Below are 13481 nucleotides of genomic sequence, written 5' to 3'. Positions count from 1 at the left end.
TACGGAAGTGATCGTCTGTAAGTAAACGAGAAAAGAACGATGAGGACTTATTTGCGTTGTGCAACTGAGAGAAGGAAGCATTTAAGGTGGCAGTAAAGTTAAACATTGTTTGTTATTTAGTATTTGTCAGTTGTTAGGAAACACGAATTCTGAAACATGAAAAGCATAGTTTGTGAAATTGTTGCGTGATGAATCTTTCACTCCAACTTGGCAAGGGGTGTTGCTGTTACAGGTAGCTGCTTGCCAAGTTGCATCTACATACTTACAACCTTACACCTTATTACATAACAACTTAAGTTAGTTTGTCTCGATGTAGGGATATGAAATGACGTCTTCTGACAGCAACTAGATAACTCACGTTGTGACTATGTCTCATCCGCAGTCATGGTTGTGCAGTTTTTCCCAGCTAACACGCGACGTTCCCACAACGTTATGTTTACGTCAGGGTTTGGTTACGTCGGGAAATGACGTAACTAGGACGTTATTAGAACGTCCTAGGATAACGTCATATCACAACCTTGCCACAACGCTACACATTACGTTCTCTCTACGTCCTTGCAACGTATTTTTCATACTTTGGTGTAACGTACTTGTAACGTTGTCAGGACGTTCGTTTCATATATTTTGTTTACTTGACCTGTTAGAAGGTGTTTGTATTTGCAGTTGACCATCTAATTATTTATCAAGACGATATCGAATCTAGAACAACTTTTGAATAAATTTGTTTTGTTTGCTTTGTTAAATGCGTTCAACTGAAGCAAATAGATAACTTCACGTTTGAAGGTTATAAGAATGTCATTTACAGACGTCACAACGTTACGGTTTACGTAACCAGGACGTCGTAACAGCGTGTATTTCAGACCAAGGTGCAACGTTCGCATAACGTTGGGAGGACGTTCTGTCCACGGCTTGCCAGCACTGACCCGTTGGAACATCGTTACATCTTATTCTCCTCATCCCGGAGTTTACTTGATGGAATATCATATTTAACAGGATCGAAGCATGTGATATTTTCTATTTAAATTACCATATAGATCTATCTCTTCAGTATATAATGAAGTTTATTCATAGTATTTACCTTATTTTTGTTGCATACAATTTATTATTATATTATACACTTGTTGTTGTGCTCTTGACTTCACTCATTTCAGGGAAGTTATGAAACATGTCTCCTTCTAGATCTTTTAACCCACAAGATCCAGATTGAGGCACATTACACATGACTTCTTCATGTGACGTCATTGCCTGTGCGAGCACTTTCCCGCTCGCTGACATCACACTTCTCGCGCGGCTGCCAGTCCTACGTGTACAGGGCTCTGTGTCTGTTCCTCACTTTTAAAACGGGCTCATCGCCATAACAGTGAGTATTTTGTTTATTGTTTTGTTTAGATTAGTAAATTATATGTATTAATTCAGAATGTACTCATTAAGAATAATGAAACTGACTCTTGATTAGATCTAATTACTTGTCCTACTTTTTACACATCCGAAATTCACAGTGTCATTTGATATATTTTTTTAACTGTAAAAATCGGATAATTACTCGGAGCTCTGAATTTCTAAATAACATATTAATGATCACTGACATCAATTTTGCATGGAATCATCAATGATAATTCTGAAACTTTGCCGATGAACCTAGAATCGGCTGGGATGTTTTCAAAAATACATGCTAACAGTAAGTGCGTGTAAAAGTTCCGCCATTTTGGATACTGAGTAGTGTTTACATACCATATCGTACGTTGATTCAGGGTAAGCGATTTTATTCTTGAGTGTTTCTCTTTGTCTGAATAATATTTACATAAATATAGTCATATTGAGTGTAGTATACCACATCTGAAACCGTTAGTTGTTACACAAGTGTTATTAAACGTAGGCATAACTGTCGCATGCTCCAAGGCGGTACGGAGGCCCATGGCTAGGCCCATGGATGTAATTCTATCCTTCAAAGAGGCAAATCTAGATAAGAGGACATTTCTGCCGTGTGAAATACCATTCCCCTCCCTTAACCCACCCACGTGGTTATCTTTTTGAAATGAAAAAAATCCGATTTTACACCACGTAGCATTTTCGGAAATTTTCAGACATCTAGCCGTCTAATCATTGCTTACAGTGGCTCAATACGCTTTGAATATTCAGAGGCAGAGTATCGTAGCAGGAAATAGAAAATTAAAAATAGATACGATGCAATCATTTGATCATTCATAAAAAAAAAACTGTCGAGTAAGTGCAGCGTGACACCATGACTGACGCAAAATCACGCAGAACGACAGCAGTAATTATCGGCATTTCTGGCTTCTTCTGTCATTTACAATGCAAACGATAAATACATATAAATACACAGAGAGTCAGAATAATTCTGATTACTTACATCTCACTTTCATGTACAAAACATCCCTAAATCAAGGAAACTGCTCGCAAAATCCTGTGTACCCATGTCAGCGAGGCCGCTATTTTGAAAGAAATCGGCCCTCGATAGTGATGTCACACGTAAACATCGTTGCACATTTCTTGGAGGTGAAGCTCAGTTGAACAAGAGCAAACACAATGGCCATATCATTCCGACTGCACTTTCAGCATTGTGATTTATATTTTTCGTTCAGATACTTTTTCATGAAACTAATGTCAGTATCTTGATATATCCTTGTTCATCATCATCATATCATATGTGGATATAGGGTATGCGTTTTCATTCATTGAAAGCTTTTCATTGTTTGAATATTTACACGGGAAATTGACTCAGTAGTGTACTATAGGATCTATCACAGTTAAAGCCTCTACACAACTGTTAGAGGATCACACGTAGCCATTACTGCAACATGTGCTTCAGTTCCTGTGATGTACAATATTCAGTATGCTGGGACACACATTGCAGTTTCATATGAACAGGCTAATAAACAGCAATTTAATTCAAAGTTATAAGTAAAACTGATAATATTGATGAACATGATTTGTACATTTTCTGTGTAATTTTATAGCTGTATGCAGACAACAACAAAAAAACCTCGGCATTCAGGGTGTTAAAAATGTAACGGCATGTTCTAATCGTGTGCTTTTGAATAACATTTAGTCTTAAAGCTAAACTATTCTTTTTTCAGATGCACGCTGCCGCTGGGAAAGATGAGGAAGTGCAAGTCTAGAGTGAAACGTTTCTAAGCAATGTATTATACTGGAATAAATGGTTCAGTGTAAACAAAAGAAGAATCTCTGTTATTTGTTACCAGGGCTCAAAGTAGACAGTTTCGAAAAATGCAAACCACACATTCATAATTGCTGAAATGAGTTTTCGAACTGTTGATCACTTTACCTTTTTTCAGCATTCGTAATTTAAATCTAACAAAAACAACGGAAACTATGACTTTTAGCCCTGGATATTGTTATGATCATGGTGACAACAACCCAGAAACCAAATACAAATATTTATCCTCAGACTACTGTACGTTCTGAGTATGTATATACCCAAAACAACTATAAATAACGTTGTTACAACGTTATGTTTATGACGTCACGAGGACGTTATTTTTGGGTCGTATGAACGTAGAAAATAACGTTGTGACAACGTTATGTTTATAACGTCGCGGGGACGTTATTTTTGGGTCGTATGAACGTAGAAAATAACGTTGTGAGGACGTGTTTTCGACTCCACAAAAAAGACGTAAGTGGGACGTTATATGCTGACGTTCTGGGGACGTAAACGTAACGTTGAGACAACGTCCTCAAAACGTACTTTTGTTAGCTGGGTTTACTATAATCTTCAGATGTCAGTGAAAGGTTGATGATCAATATCGATATGTCTGCATGGAAAATAATAATTGTATGAACATCCGACAATAGTTGTTGCGACGCTAATTCAGTCTAAGGTGCTGTAAAACGATAATAGAAACAAACAGGTAGGACCATTTTAACATATTTATCATTTTGGACTTCAAGCATAGGATAACCTGTACCATGTGCATGTTCAGAGATACATGATGTATGATGTTTGGAGAGGCAGATGTACAGTGTGAATGTCCCCCACCCCAACCCCCATTTCTAAGCATAATTGTAATGTCATTTCTTATTCTAATGTGCAAAATGGCCCCTGGCCCCTGCCTTTCCCAATCTCTGCACCCCCACCCACCCCGTGTTATGCATGCTTCATAGCCTAATGTTCATGTGAGGGTTAGCCTAATGGTTAAAGTGTTCGCTTATCATGCTGAAGATTAGGGTTCTATTCCCCACGTGGATACAGTGTGTGGAGCTCATTTCTGGTGTCCCCCACTGTGATATTGCCATATTCACTCAATCACTCATGAGCATGTTTGTCAAAACCCATACCAAGAGTATGTAATTTGATAATAAGATAAGTTGCATCTTATTTAATCATACTTTATGAGCTTGAAACAAACAAAATGTTTTTGTTTGTTCCTTCACCAGCAGTTAAAAATGTTTGATATTTTGTCTGGCTATACTTTCTGAAAGTATTATTCTGTAATGAGGAGATGTACTAAAATATTGTCTATATGCTTACACAGAATGCATTGTTTGAGTGAATGTCAATCACGAAAAACCTTCTACAACATTCTACCCACTGTCTTGAAAGGTTTCACATTCCAGATAATATGGTAATTGCTTTCTCCAACCATTTTGTTCTTTCAAGCATATAAATGACATTTGCTGTGATTATGCTGCAGATCACTCATTCAAACATGCATGAAAATAATATTTTCTGAAGAACAGCTGGTCGAGTTTTGTCAAAATCAAGAAACTTTTTGCATGGTGCATGATCTGTACCCTTCATGTGCTTATCAGTGTTTCAGTATTTTGCAAATATGCATTCAATCTACCAGGTGCTGAGTCAATTGTAGTTCCTCACTGATGGTAGGAATAGTGGCATGGTCTGCATGCTACCAGCATCTTAATGAGTGAATCACGGCTGTGGCTGGTCAACACCAATGGCAATGTATTCACACTGTCCACGAAGCACAGGCGGATGCGACAACTGGTGAAGACCTACCATGATGGGGTGAAATTAAAACGACTGGCAGCATGTCAGAGTGGGGCATGGGGAATCGGACATGACCATCAGATCTACATATTTGTACACTCAACTGAAGTTCCTATCAGAGTTCAGGAGACAACCTATGAAAACCAGGTATAGTGAACAACTGAGATCTTCTTATCCGCTTACGTGTGAATGCTGCAATGATTGTATGTAATCAGTAAACAGTAAATGCATTTAAAACACATCACTTGATTCCAGGGACTATTGACAACATTAGAGTGCTTGCCAGAACATTTTTGATGTTATAAAATTATCTGCTTCAAGTAGGTTGCATGATCTAGGAACTGTTCAATATCCTGATCGTAAGAAGCAATGACTTTGCAGCATCCACTGAGATAGATTTCACTTTGACTGTTTTACGTTTGTAAGAATTGGGGCCTTAAACCTTGTGCAAACATAAAGATGGCTTCACACAGACAACATATATTTGCAGAGTGGGGTTAGCAACAACTGAAATGGTTGCCAACATGCACTTTCACATTTAAAACATGAGTTGCTGTTATTTTGTTCTTCATGTCACACAAATACTGTTGCTGTTTTGTAGCACGCGTAGAATAAAACATCATGTGAAAGCTAGGATTGATTTGTTGAAAGAAACCAGCATATGCTTTACAACCAATGATGCATCAAAATGTTGAAAACACTAAAATGTTGGTGAGAATAATAGCTGTGGTCTTGAACTGTGGTCAGATCTGGTGACCTGTTTGGAACATTTCATCACGTCACAAATTCATAGAGTAATAGTCATGTTCCACTTGACCTAGAGTTGTGAAAAACCATTATTTTGTTGATTGCGATAAAATATTCATCAGTGGCACCTTTGTCCTGTTGTACATTGGACCCGATCCCAAAGGTTTGCAAGTATGAGAAGTGCAGTGGCTGTGGTGATTCGGGTGAGCTATGTTTTGTGCGTGCCTCTTGTAGCGATGGTCGCCTATAAGTGGCTTCAGTGGCTCCAACCTGCTGCCAACAGACAGATCCAACTGGAGTGATGAACACGGGAATGGTTTTTTCCCCAAGGAGAGCTTCACTCTTCCATCGCAGCACTGGGAATGGGATGGAGACTGGGAGATTGACGATAACTTTCAGGGACAAATTGCTTCCAGAGGGGTAAGACTTTGACATTTCAGTATTCCTGTATTCTCATTTTGTACAGTCAGTTAATTCCAAAGCCTGCTGAGTTACAAGTTGGCACCTTGGAGCCACAAGATATAATAAAAAACAAGACTTAAAAGTGTCAAAGTACTTACATATCAGAATATTAAACATCATCATTAATTACAAGATATTAAGAATATGCTATATTCATCATATCAGTCATAAATTATATTATGTACAAATGGAAATACCTACACTTTAATTTGTGTCAGAAGTTAAACTTGGTGTAAATTGATAGTGTAACGTAAGTTTTGGATACACAGAATTTACTGTTTTCTCAGTCTGTTACTATGAAAATAGCGAAAAATAACTACTTTATAAATAAATATCTCTTTTGCACATAGGAGTTAGTAATATCATATCATGAAGTTAGATAGGTTAGTTTCAGATCTTTCTATACATATATGATGAAAGATGCTATAAATTATTGCGTACATGCATGAGAAGGCAATTAGAGTATTTTAGAAACACAGATTTACTAGCGATGTGAATCTTGACTGGCGATGAGAGGTTGTTTTCTCTGACGTCCGCTTGGTCAAATTTAAGCGAAAGGACCAAAATAGTACAGGGTCAGTAGGTCATAAGCATGTAAATAACACATACGTCGGTCAGGCGCACACGTCAGTCAAACTGGATGCCTAGTGGAATATAAATGGACACTTGGGGAAATTTACACTGTGGAAATGGAACAGTCGTCTTAAAACTGAGTGAGTACCTTCTCTAGTGTTGCTAAGTCAGGGGAAGTGCGACTGCCAAGTGTCGATCTGAGCATATTGAAGTTTTATATTACTGACCTTTACATTTGAAAACTTAGAGTTGGCCTGCATAATAATTAGTGTACTGCCTCCTTCCAGTCAGAGCATATTGTAGTTTTCAATCACTGACCTTTACATTTGAAAACGTAGAATGTGCCTGCATAATAGTTAGGCTATCCTTATATAGTAATAGCCTGATAGTTGCCTTGTTAAACAGCATTTATTCATGACTGGTCGAATGATGTGGAAGTTTCCATAGTCTGCCAGTGAGTTGTCGATACGAGTGTTGTTTTCACCCGTGATGGTGAGTAGCTACCTCGTTGTTGTAGGTAGGGCAGGGTGAAGTATCTCCTATAGTTGCCTTCAGTCAGGTTCATGTTCGTGACTCTGTTATATGACTACCTGTTAACCATTAGGAATTAGGAGATTGTAGAATGTTTCTACATAATATTCCTCTGTGACGAAACGATGTCAAATGGCATGTAGTCTTGCGTTGGTTCTAATACAATTCTTGAAGTTCATCAACCTTGTTGCATGTTGTTTTCATGTTTAGCCTATCCACAGGAGCAGATAGATCGTTGAATGACTGTTAGTGCATTCCACCGTGACACTTGGTTACACAAATAATGACCATATTTTAATAATTTTGCTCTTCCAACTGCCATATCAGTTTTAAGAATAACATAATCAGGTGATCATGCACAACATTACCTGTGCTGTAATGTGGCACAAATATTACATGTACCATGAATATAAATACTGAACATGACGGATCAAGATTGGGGACAATATAGCCAAAATGTGTTAACTTGTACACCATGACCTTATAAAATCCTGAGACATGAATACCATGCTTGTAACCATTATTGAAATGGCACTGATCTTGAAGTACATTCATACAGTGAAATCATACAATAGAGAACACACGTCAGAGATGCGTTCAACTGTACCAGCAAGTTATTGCCTCTGTTCTTGTCTTGCTGTAGGGTTGGCAGTATGCAACAAACTTTCCTAGGCCATGGACACCAGAAAGTACCTGGAAATCTTGTGTTCGGAAACGGAAATGGATCCGTTTCCGCCGATTTACAGCAACTGATGTGTGGGCAAAGGTATCTTTCTGCTCTAGATCTGAACTTATTATGGAACTCAGTAACGAATATAGTAATTACTTACCTGTTCTCTCCATGATCACTGGGGATTGATTCAGCAAAATTCAACAATATCAGTTACGTTGTTTGCTACTACTTACAGTGTCAGTACTGAGTGACTAATGCAAAGGAAATTTTGTATGTAACATAGTTTCTGTAGGTCTCCTTAGTGCCAAATGAATTATCTGCTGCTTTGATTTGTGGGTCTGTACGTCTGACATGTCATAATAATGACCCTTGGTTAGTGCACCAGTCCAGAGTTCTGTGGTCCCACCAAACTTTCTCATGTACACCCTGACACAGGAACAGAGACCATACACGAATATATGGTCTCTGACCTTATTCATTGTTAAAAGAGATTTCCCTATGTATTACAATACTCCTGAATGAAGTGTAAGAATTATGTCACTCTTATGTCTAGTTGGTCTACTGGAGAGCAGCACCTCACGTTCATGTCTAGTTAGTCTACAGGAAGGCAGTACCTCACTCTTATGTTTATCAGTCTACAGGAAAGCAGTCCATATAAGGTGTTTTCTGTTTCAGATTTTTGATGATAAAATGAAGGAGTCCGGAGATTGCTTCATTGATATAGCTGTTGGTGGTTTTGACATTCCGACTCAGCCTGAAGGTCATCTGTGTGTCTGGGGGGTCACAAACACTGGGCAGGTCAGTTGACCCACGTCCACATTAATGTAGTACCTGTTGTAACGTGTCACATTTTTAGGGTAGGGATTGGTTTTCAGTCATCATACTAGATGGAGGCAGGTAAGTCAAGCTTCTACCCAGCTGAAACATGTTCACGTGTATGGAATCTGTTTCACATGTGCAGCATTTTTGATTTGAGTGAGTTCTCTCATTATTTCAAAATGAATGTTGTCATCAGGAAACTAAGAGAAAATGAATGGAATCTTTTGGCTGCCTTCCCTGACTTAATCATGCTTTGTTATGTGAATTACTAATACTGTCTGTGACCTGGAAAAGGGGCAGATCTGGGAGTTCGAAAAAAATGTTTTGATGTTGGCATTCTACCCAAGTCATAAAGTGGCTAGTCTGATTTAACAGTTGAAACAGATGAGTGCACCCCTGCACCCAACATCCCATCTGCCCATGTCGACCACAACTGACCCAAATACATCTGCCTCTCCGTATTTTATGGCAACAGTTCAAAAACCACTAAGGCCAGTCTGGTAAGGAAGACTGTCATGTATCTAATTAATCTAGTACCGTTTAGGGCCTGTTCTGTTAGATGTGTGTTCAGACTGTATAATGTCTGGTTCCTCCACATGTTCAGGTGTATGTTCGACAAGGAGTCACCTATGACTGCCCAGAAGGGAAGGAGTGGCGTCCTGTCTCTACTGAAAACCATGGTCTTATTAACATCTCTGTTGGACCTACAGGACTCGTATGGGGGGTCACATGGGATGGCCAGGCTCTCGTCAGACTCAATGTCAACCGAGACTATGTCTATGGTGAGAGAAAGAGTTAAAGAGTATTGTTAGATCAAATATCCTTTCATTAAAGAAGCCTCAATAGTGATTTGGGCTTTGGGATTGCCTTTTTCTAAAATATGTTTCATTAAAGCTAATTTAAATGTTGATCAGTAGCAGCAGTCATATATGTTATTTAGAGCCATAATGGGGTCTGGAAGTTTGATGTAAACATGGCTAGGAGTGGTCTGGATACCATCTTGTTTGTTTTATATACAGTGTTTCTGGGCCACTTCATGCCCGTTCAGCACAGGGAGAAGTAGTAGCAGCGCTGAAACATTGTCCACAGTTATTCTCATCATTGTTCAAGTGACTGATGTGGCTGGAATATTGTAGTCTGCTACCTTAAAACAGCATGGTAACCACGGTTACCAAAAAGTTTTTCCATCACTTCAAACATGGGAACTACATACCACTCCAAGAGTTCCCAGTGCCATGTACCCATGTACAAGTATATATGTATGATTATAGCCCATGATGGTTCTTCTTACCAGGCACCAGCTGGACATTAGTGACGTATCCAGATGAGTCAACCCGCGTCATGCAAGTAGCGCTTGGTCTCAACACTTTATGGGCACTCAGTAGAGAAGGCAAGGTATGTGATGCATTGTCTCAATTTATTATGATTATTCAGGCTATGATTTTGGATGAATTGGTATCTGATGCAAAGATGGCTGTGCAGAATTGCAACCATTAGCGCTTCCAGAATTACCTGTTTATTGAAAGGTGGATATGTTTTTCGAAACTTTACCATTTTATATATAGCAGGGTTGTGATTTATATAAAAAACTATAACATATGCTAGCACATACCTTAATGGTAAAGGAAACTGTTTTCAGTTGTCAGTTTCTAAGATTCTGCTTTGCTATGTGCACTGATAAAAGTGATAGATAAAACATATTTGCAGTTTTGTATTCATGTATCTACATCTGATTAATGTACAAAGAATTCCCTTATATTGACTAATCTTGGAGATATTACTTGGGCAATGGCTTCATCATGCACACCACACTGATACTAAATCGTGTTTCAGGTATGGTACCGGAAAGGTATTCAAGGGACACAACTCCTGACTGGCACTGCAGCAGCTACAGGCAGCACCTGGGTGGAGATGGTGGGGGAAATGGCTCACATTGCTGTTACACCTTGTGATCACGTGAGTGTCTGTATTCACCATTACAGATTGTGTAGGGTGGTCCTTTGTTTGTCCAGATCTTCCTCTTGCTTACAGTGGACATATATTTGTTCCCACCACTGTTTGTATTTCATGTCTGTGGAGTTAGTTTTGCCAGCAGTCAGTTTGTCCAAATGTTAAATTGACCCTAAAGCAAAGATATGTTTCTTGTTTCAACAGATGTTTGCTGTTTCAACAGGTGTTTACTGTTTTAGCAGGTGTTTGCTGTTTCAACAGGTGTTTGCTGTTTTGACAGGTGTTTGCTCTTGGTCTTAATGAAAATGAAATCTACTTCCGGTCTGGGGTGACCTCAAGTGACCTTGGTGGCAAGACATGGCAGTTGCTGTCACTCAAGGAGAACACGTCAGTGCTACAACAGGACAGCTTTTCAAGTGTCATGTCAGATTCACTCACAGAGTCAGGACTGGAAGACTCCAGCAGGTTCTCCTCTTTGGTAGCAAGTCAGATGACCAAATACATGCCACGGACAGGCTCAGAGTCAGGATGGTCGGAAAGCAGCTCTGTGGCAGGAAGTTTGACCCATGCCAAGCTCGTCAATACACCTGTCAGTGATAAGCCAGCAGGTGCACGTAATGGTTTCTGTATGACATTAGCTACTCCCATACAGAAGACTTCATTGGGGCAGGCAGGTGATGCTGTGCCTCCCTCTAGGACCGTGTCTGGGACAGAGGCCATTGTATCAAATAAAGGTGTGTAAGTCACAACTTCTTCGACTTGATCACTCAGCTACTACATACTTGTAGGTACTATTTACCTACTGCTAGGACAATTACTGGGACCATATCAACTATTGTTTTAGTACTTATATTCCCATTACCAAATTTAACTCAGTTATGAATCTAAGATTTTTCAGAAAGAGGGGTGCACTTAAATCATGTCCATGCACTTAAATCATGTCCATGCACTTAAATCATGGCCAAACGTTTTGAGGAAATGCTCTTCAGGGAAATTTTGTTCAGGGAAGATGGGGGACTATGCAGCTACTCACCCCTCCTCTGGAATTGGCCACTAGTAGTATAGACAAAGGTGGTTTTGGATCATGTCCTTCGCAAGGCCCCATTCTTTTTCAGAAGAAGTCCTCCTTGGGGTACATATATAGCATTAAAATGTCCATTTTAAAATGCCTACGACACTTGTAACAATATTCCAATAAATATTTTACAAAACAAAAAACTTGTTTTTGTTTTGTGAGACCACCCGTACAGGGCCCCTTACTGGGCCCCCAACAGCCAGGAGCCATGTACCTTGTACCTCACTTTTTATACTGTCGTCGAGTACAGTAGTCCATTCACAGCTCTCTTCACGAAGCTTATGATTTGAAGATAGAAAATGAGTGTGAAAGCATCCAACTCTGTATGTATGGTTCCTTTTTAACTCATGGGCGCTATCAGGAATCTAGAAGTCACTCCTTTTCATTAATGAAATGTTGTAACTTTGCGTGGTGTCCGCTGCTTCCAGCCATGTGGACAGTAAGATGGGGGCTGGCATGGTCCTTGTAGTTATTTTTTCCAACCTTGTCAAAGACAATAGGCGTGGATAAAGAGTACTATGGAATTATATTTCAATATTGGTACATGATTACTTTTTATCTCATAATTATATGAAAGGTGAGGTGTTCATTAACTGTTGTTGAGTAATGTGCTTGTTACTTTCTATCCTTAACAACTACTCTAATTATGCACATATGCCTGCTTTTTGTCCCTTGTATGTATAATAGACTTAATCATTTAACAGTTAAATACAGCCTGTGCATACTATTGTTTCTGTTGAATATTCATGTGCACTAAATGGATTAACAGACCTTGCTACTAGTCATAGCTGGGCTCTATGTTTTCCAGTTCAAAGGATGCGCTACATGTAGTGCCGTGCTGCCTCCACAAGACACTCGCATAGCTTCCAAAGGAACCCCCAACCACACCACTGGTGTGAGCTGGTACCGACTACGGTGGCTCTGCTCTGCTCGAGCCTCTCTCACTCACTGGTGATCGACCGATTCCCCGGAGCTGTCTCTTGACTCAGAGCTGTTTGGGGATCATGTTGAGGAGACTATGGAGGAGGGTGAGGGTCGGGGTGGGCAGAGCGAGTCTTCCTTTCCGCTCGTCATTTCGCTGAGGCAGGTTTGGGAGCGTATTGCTAAAGTTCTGCCTCAGGTAGTCATTGCTTTGATGGCACCTGACCCCGCGGAGCTTCAGCTCCCGGGCGAGGCGTTTGCTCCAGCGAAAGTGGCGGATACCCGGCTATGTATTCTTCCGTCAATTCTAGCCGAAGTGGTTAATCCCCTTCTGTCGGGTTCCTAGTCCGGATTCGATTTACCCGAACTGGTACCTGATGGGGGATCTCGGGTTGTACAATCCCCCAGTGGTTAACAACTGCATTTGTGCGTAGTTCGCCCTGGGGTGCTCCTCAGGCAACTCTATGGCATCTGCAAAACAGGAGCATAGGTTGCTGCCTTTCACCTCAACGTTACAGCTCTCAAATCAGCTCACCGCTCTTTTCAAGAGCAATACCACAATGCAGTGCAATGTTTGAAGGTAACCATCCACAAGGCGTATGCATCAGTATTACAACGCCAGCTCGTGGATGGTGGCGGGGAAGAGGAGGAGTTCTCCCCCTCTACTTTCACACAGCAGCTTACAGAGGTGCTGTCACATCTGGAACGGGACACTATAAGGTCCTTGGCATGCCAGATGATGT

General features: G+C 40.0%; 1 protein-coding gene across 2 annotated transcripts in view; it reads left to right on the top strand.

Moving 5' to 3' along the window:
- The first annotated feature begins 13 nt into the window (after window positions 1-13).
- The window catches only part of LOC137285230 (tectonin beta-propeller repeat-containing protein 1-like), a 31683-nt gene continuing 18215 nt past the window's right edge, over window positions 14-13481 (top strand). For both annotated transcript variants that reach the window (XM_067817526.1, XM_067817525.1), the window contains exons 1-9: window positions 14-86; window positions 4830-5134; window positions 5969-6154; window positions 7944-8066; window positions 8649-8771; window positions 9397-9574; window positions 10087-10187; window positions 10626-10748; window positions 11023-11476. In XM_067817526.1, the coding sequence (XP_067673627.1) occupies window positions 4901-5134; window positions 5969-6154; window positions 7944-8066; window positions 8649-8771; window positions 9397-9574; window positions 10087-10187; window positions 10626-10748; window positions 11023-11476 (1522 nt within the window). In that variant the 5' untranslated portion in view covers window positions 14-86; window positions 4830-4900. The remainder of the gene's footprint in view (window positions 87-4829; window positions 5135-5968; window positions 6155-7943; window positions 8067-8648; window positions 8772-9396; window positions 9575-10086; window positions 10188-10625; window positions 10749-11022; window positions 11477-13481) is intronic.

Source organism: Haliotis asinina, chromosome 5 (genome assembly GCF_037392515.1).
Source record: "Haliotis asinina isolate JCU_RB_2024 chromosome 5, JCU_Hal_asi_v2, whole genome shotgun sequence".
Classification (NCBI taxonomy): domain Eukaryota; kingdom Metazoa; phylum Mollusca; class Gastropoda; order Lepetellida; family Haliotidae; genus Haliotis; species Haliotis asinina.
This window is presented reverse-complemented; position numbering and strand designations above follow the sequence as displayed.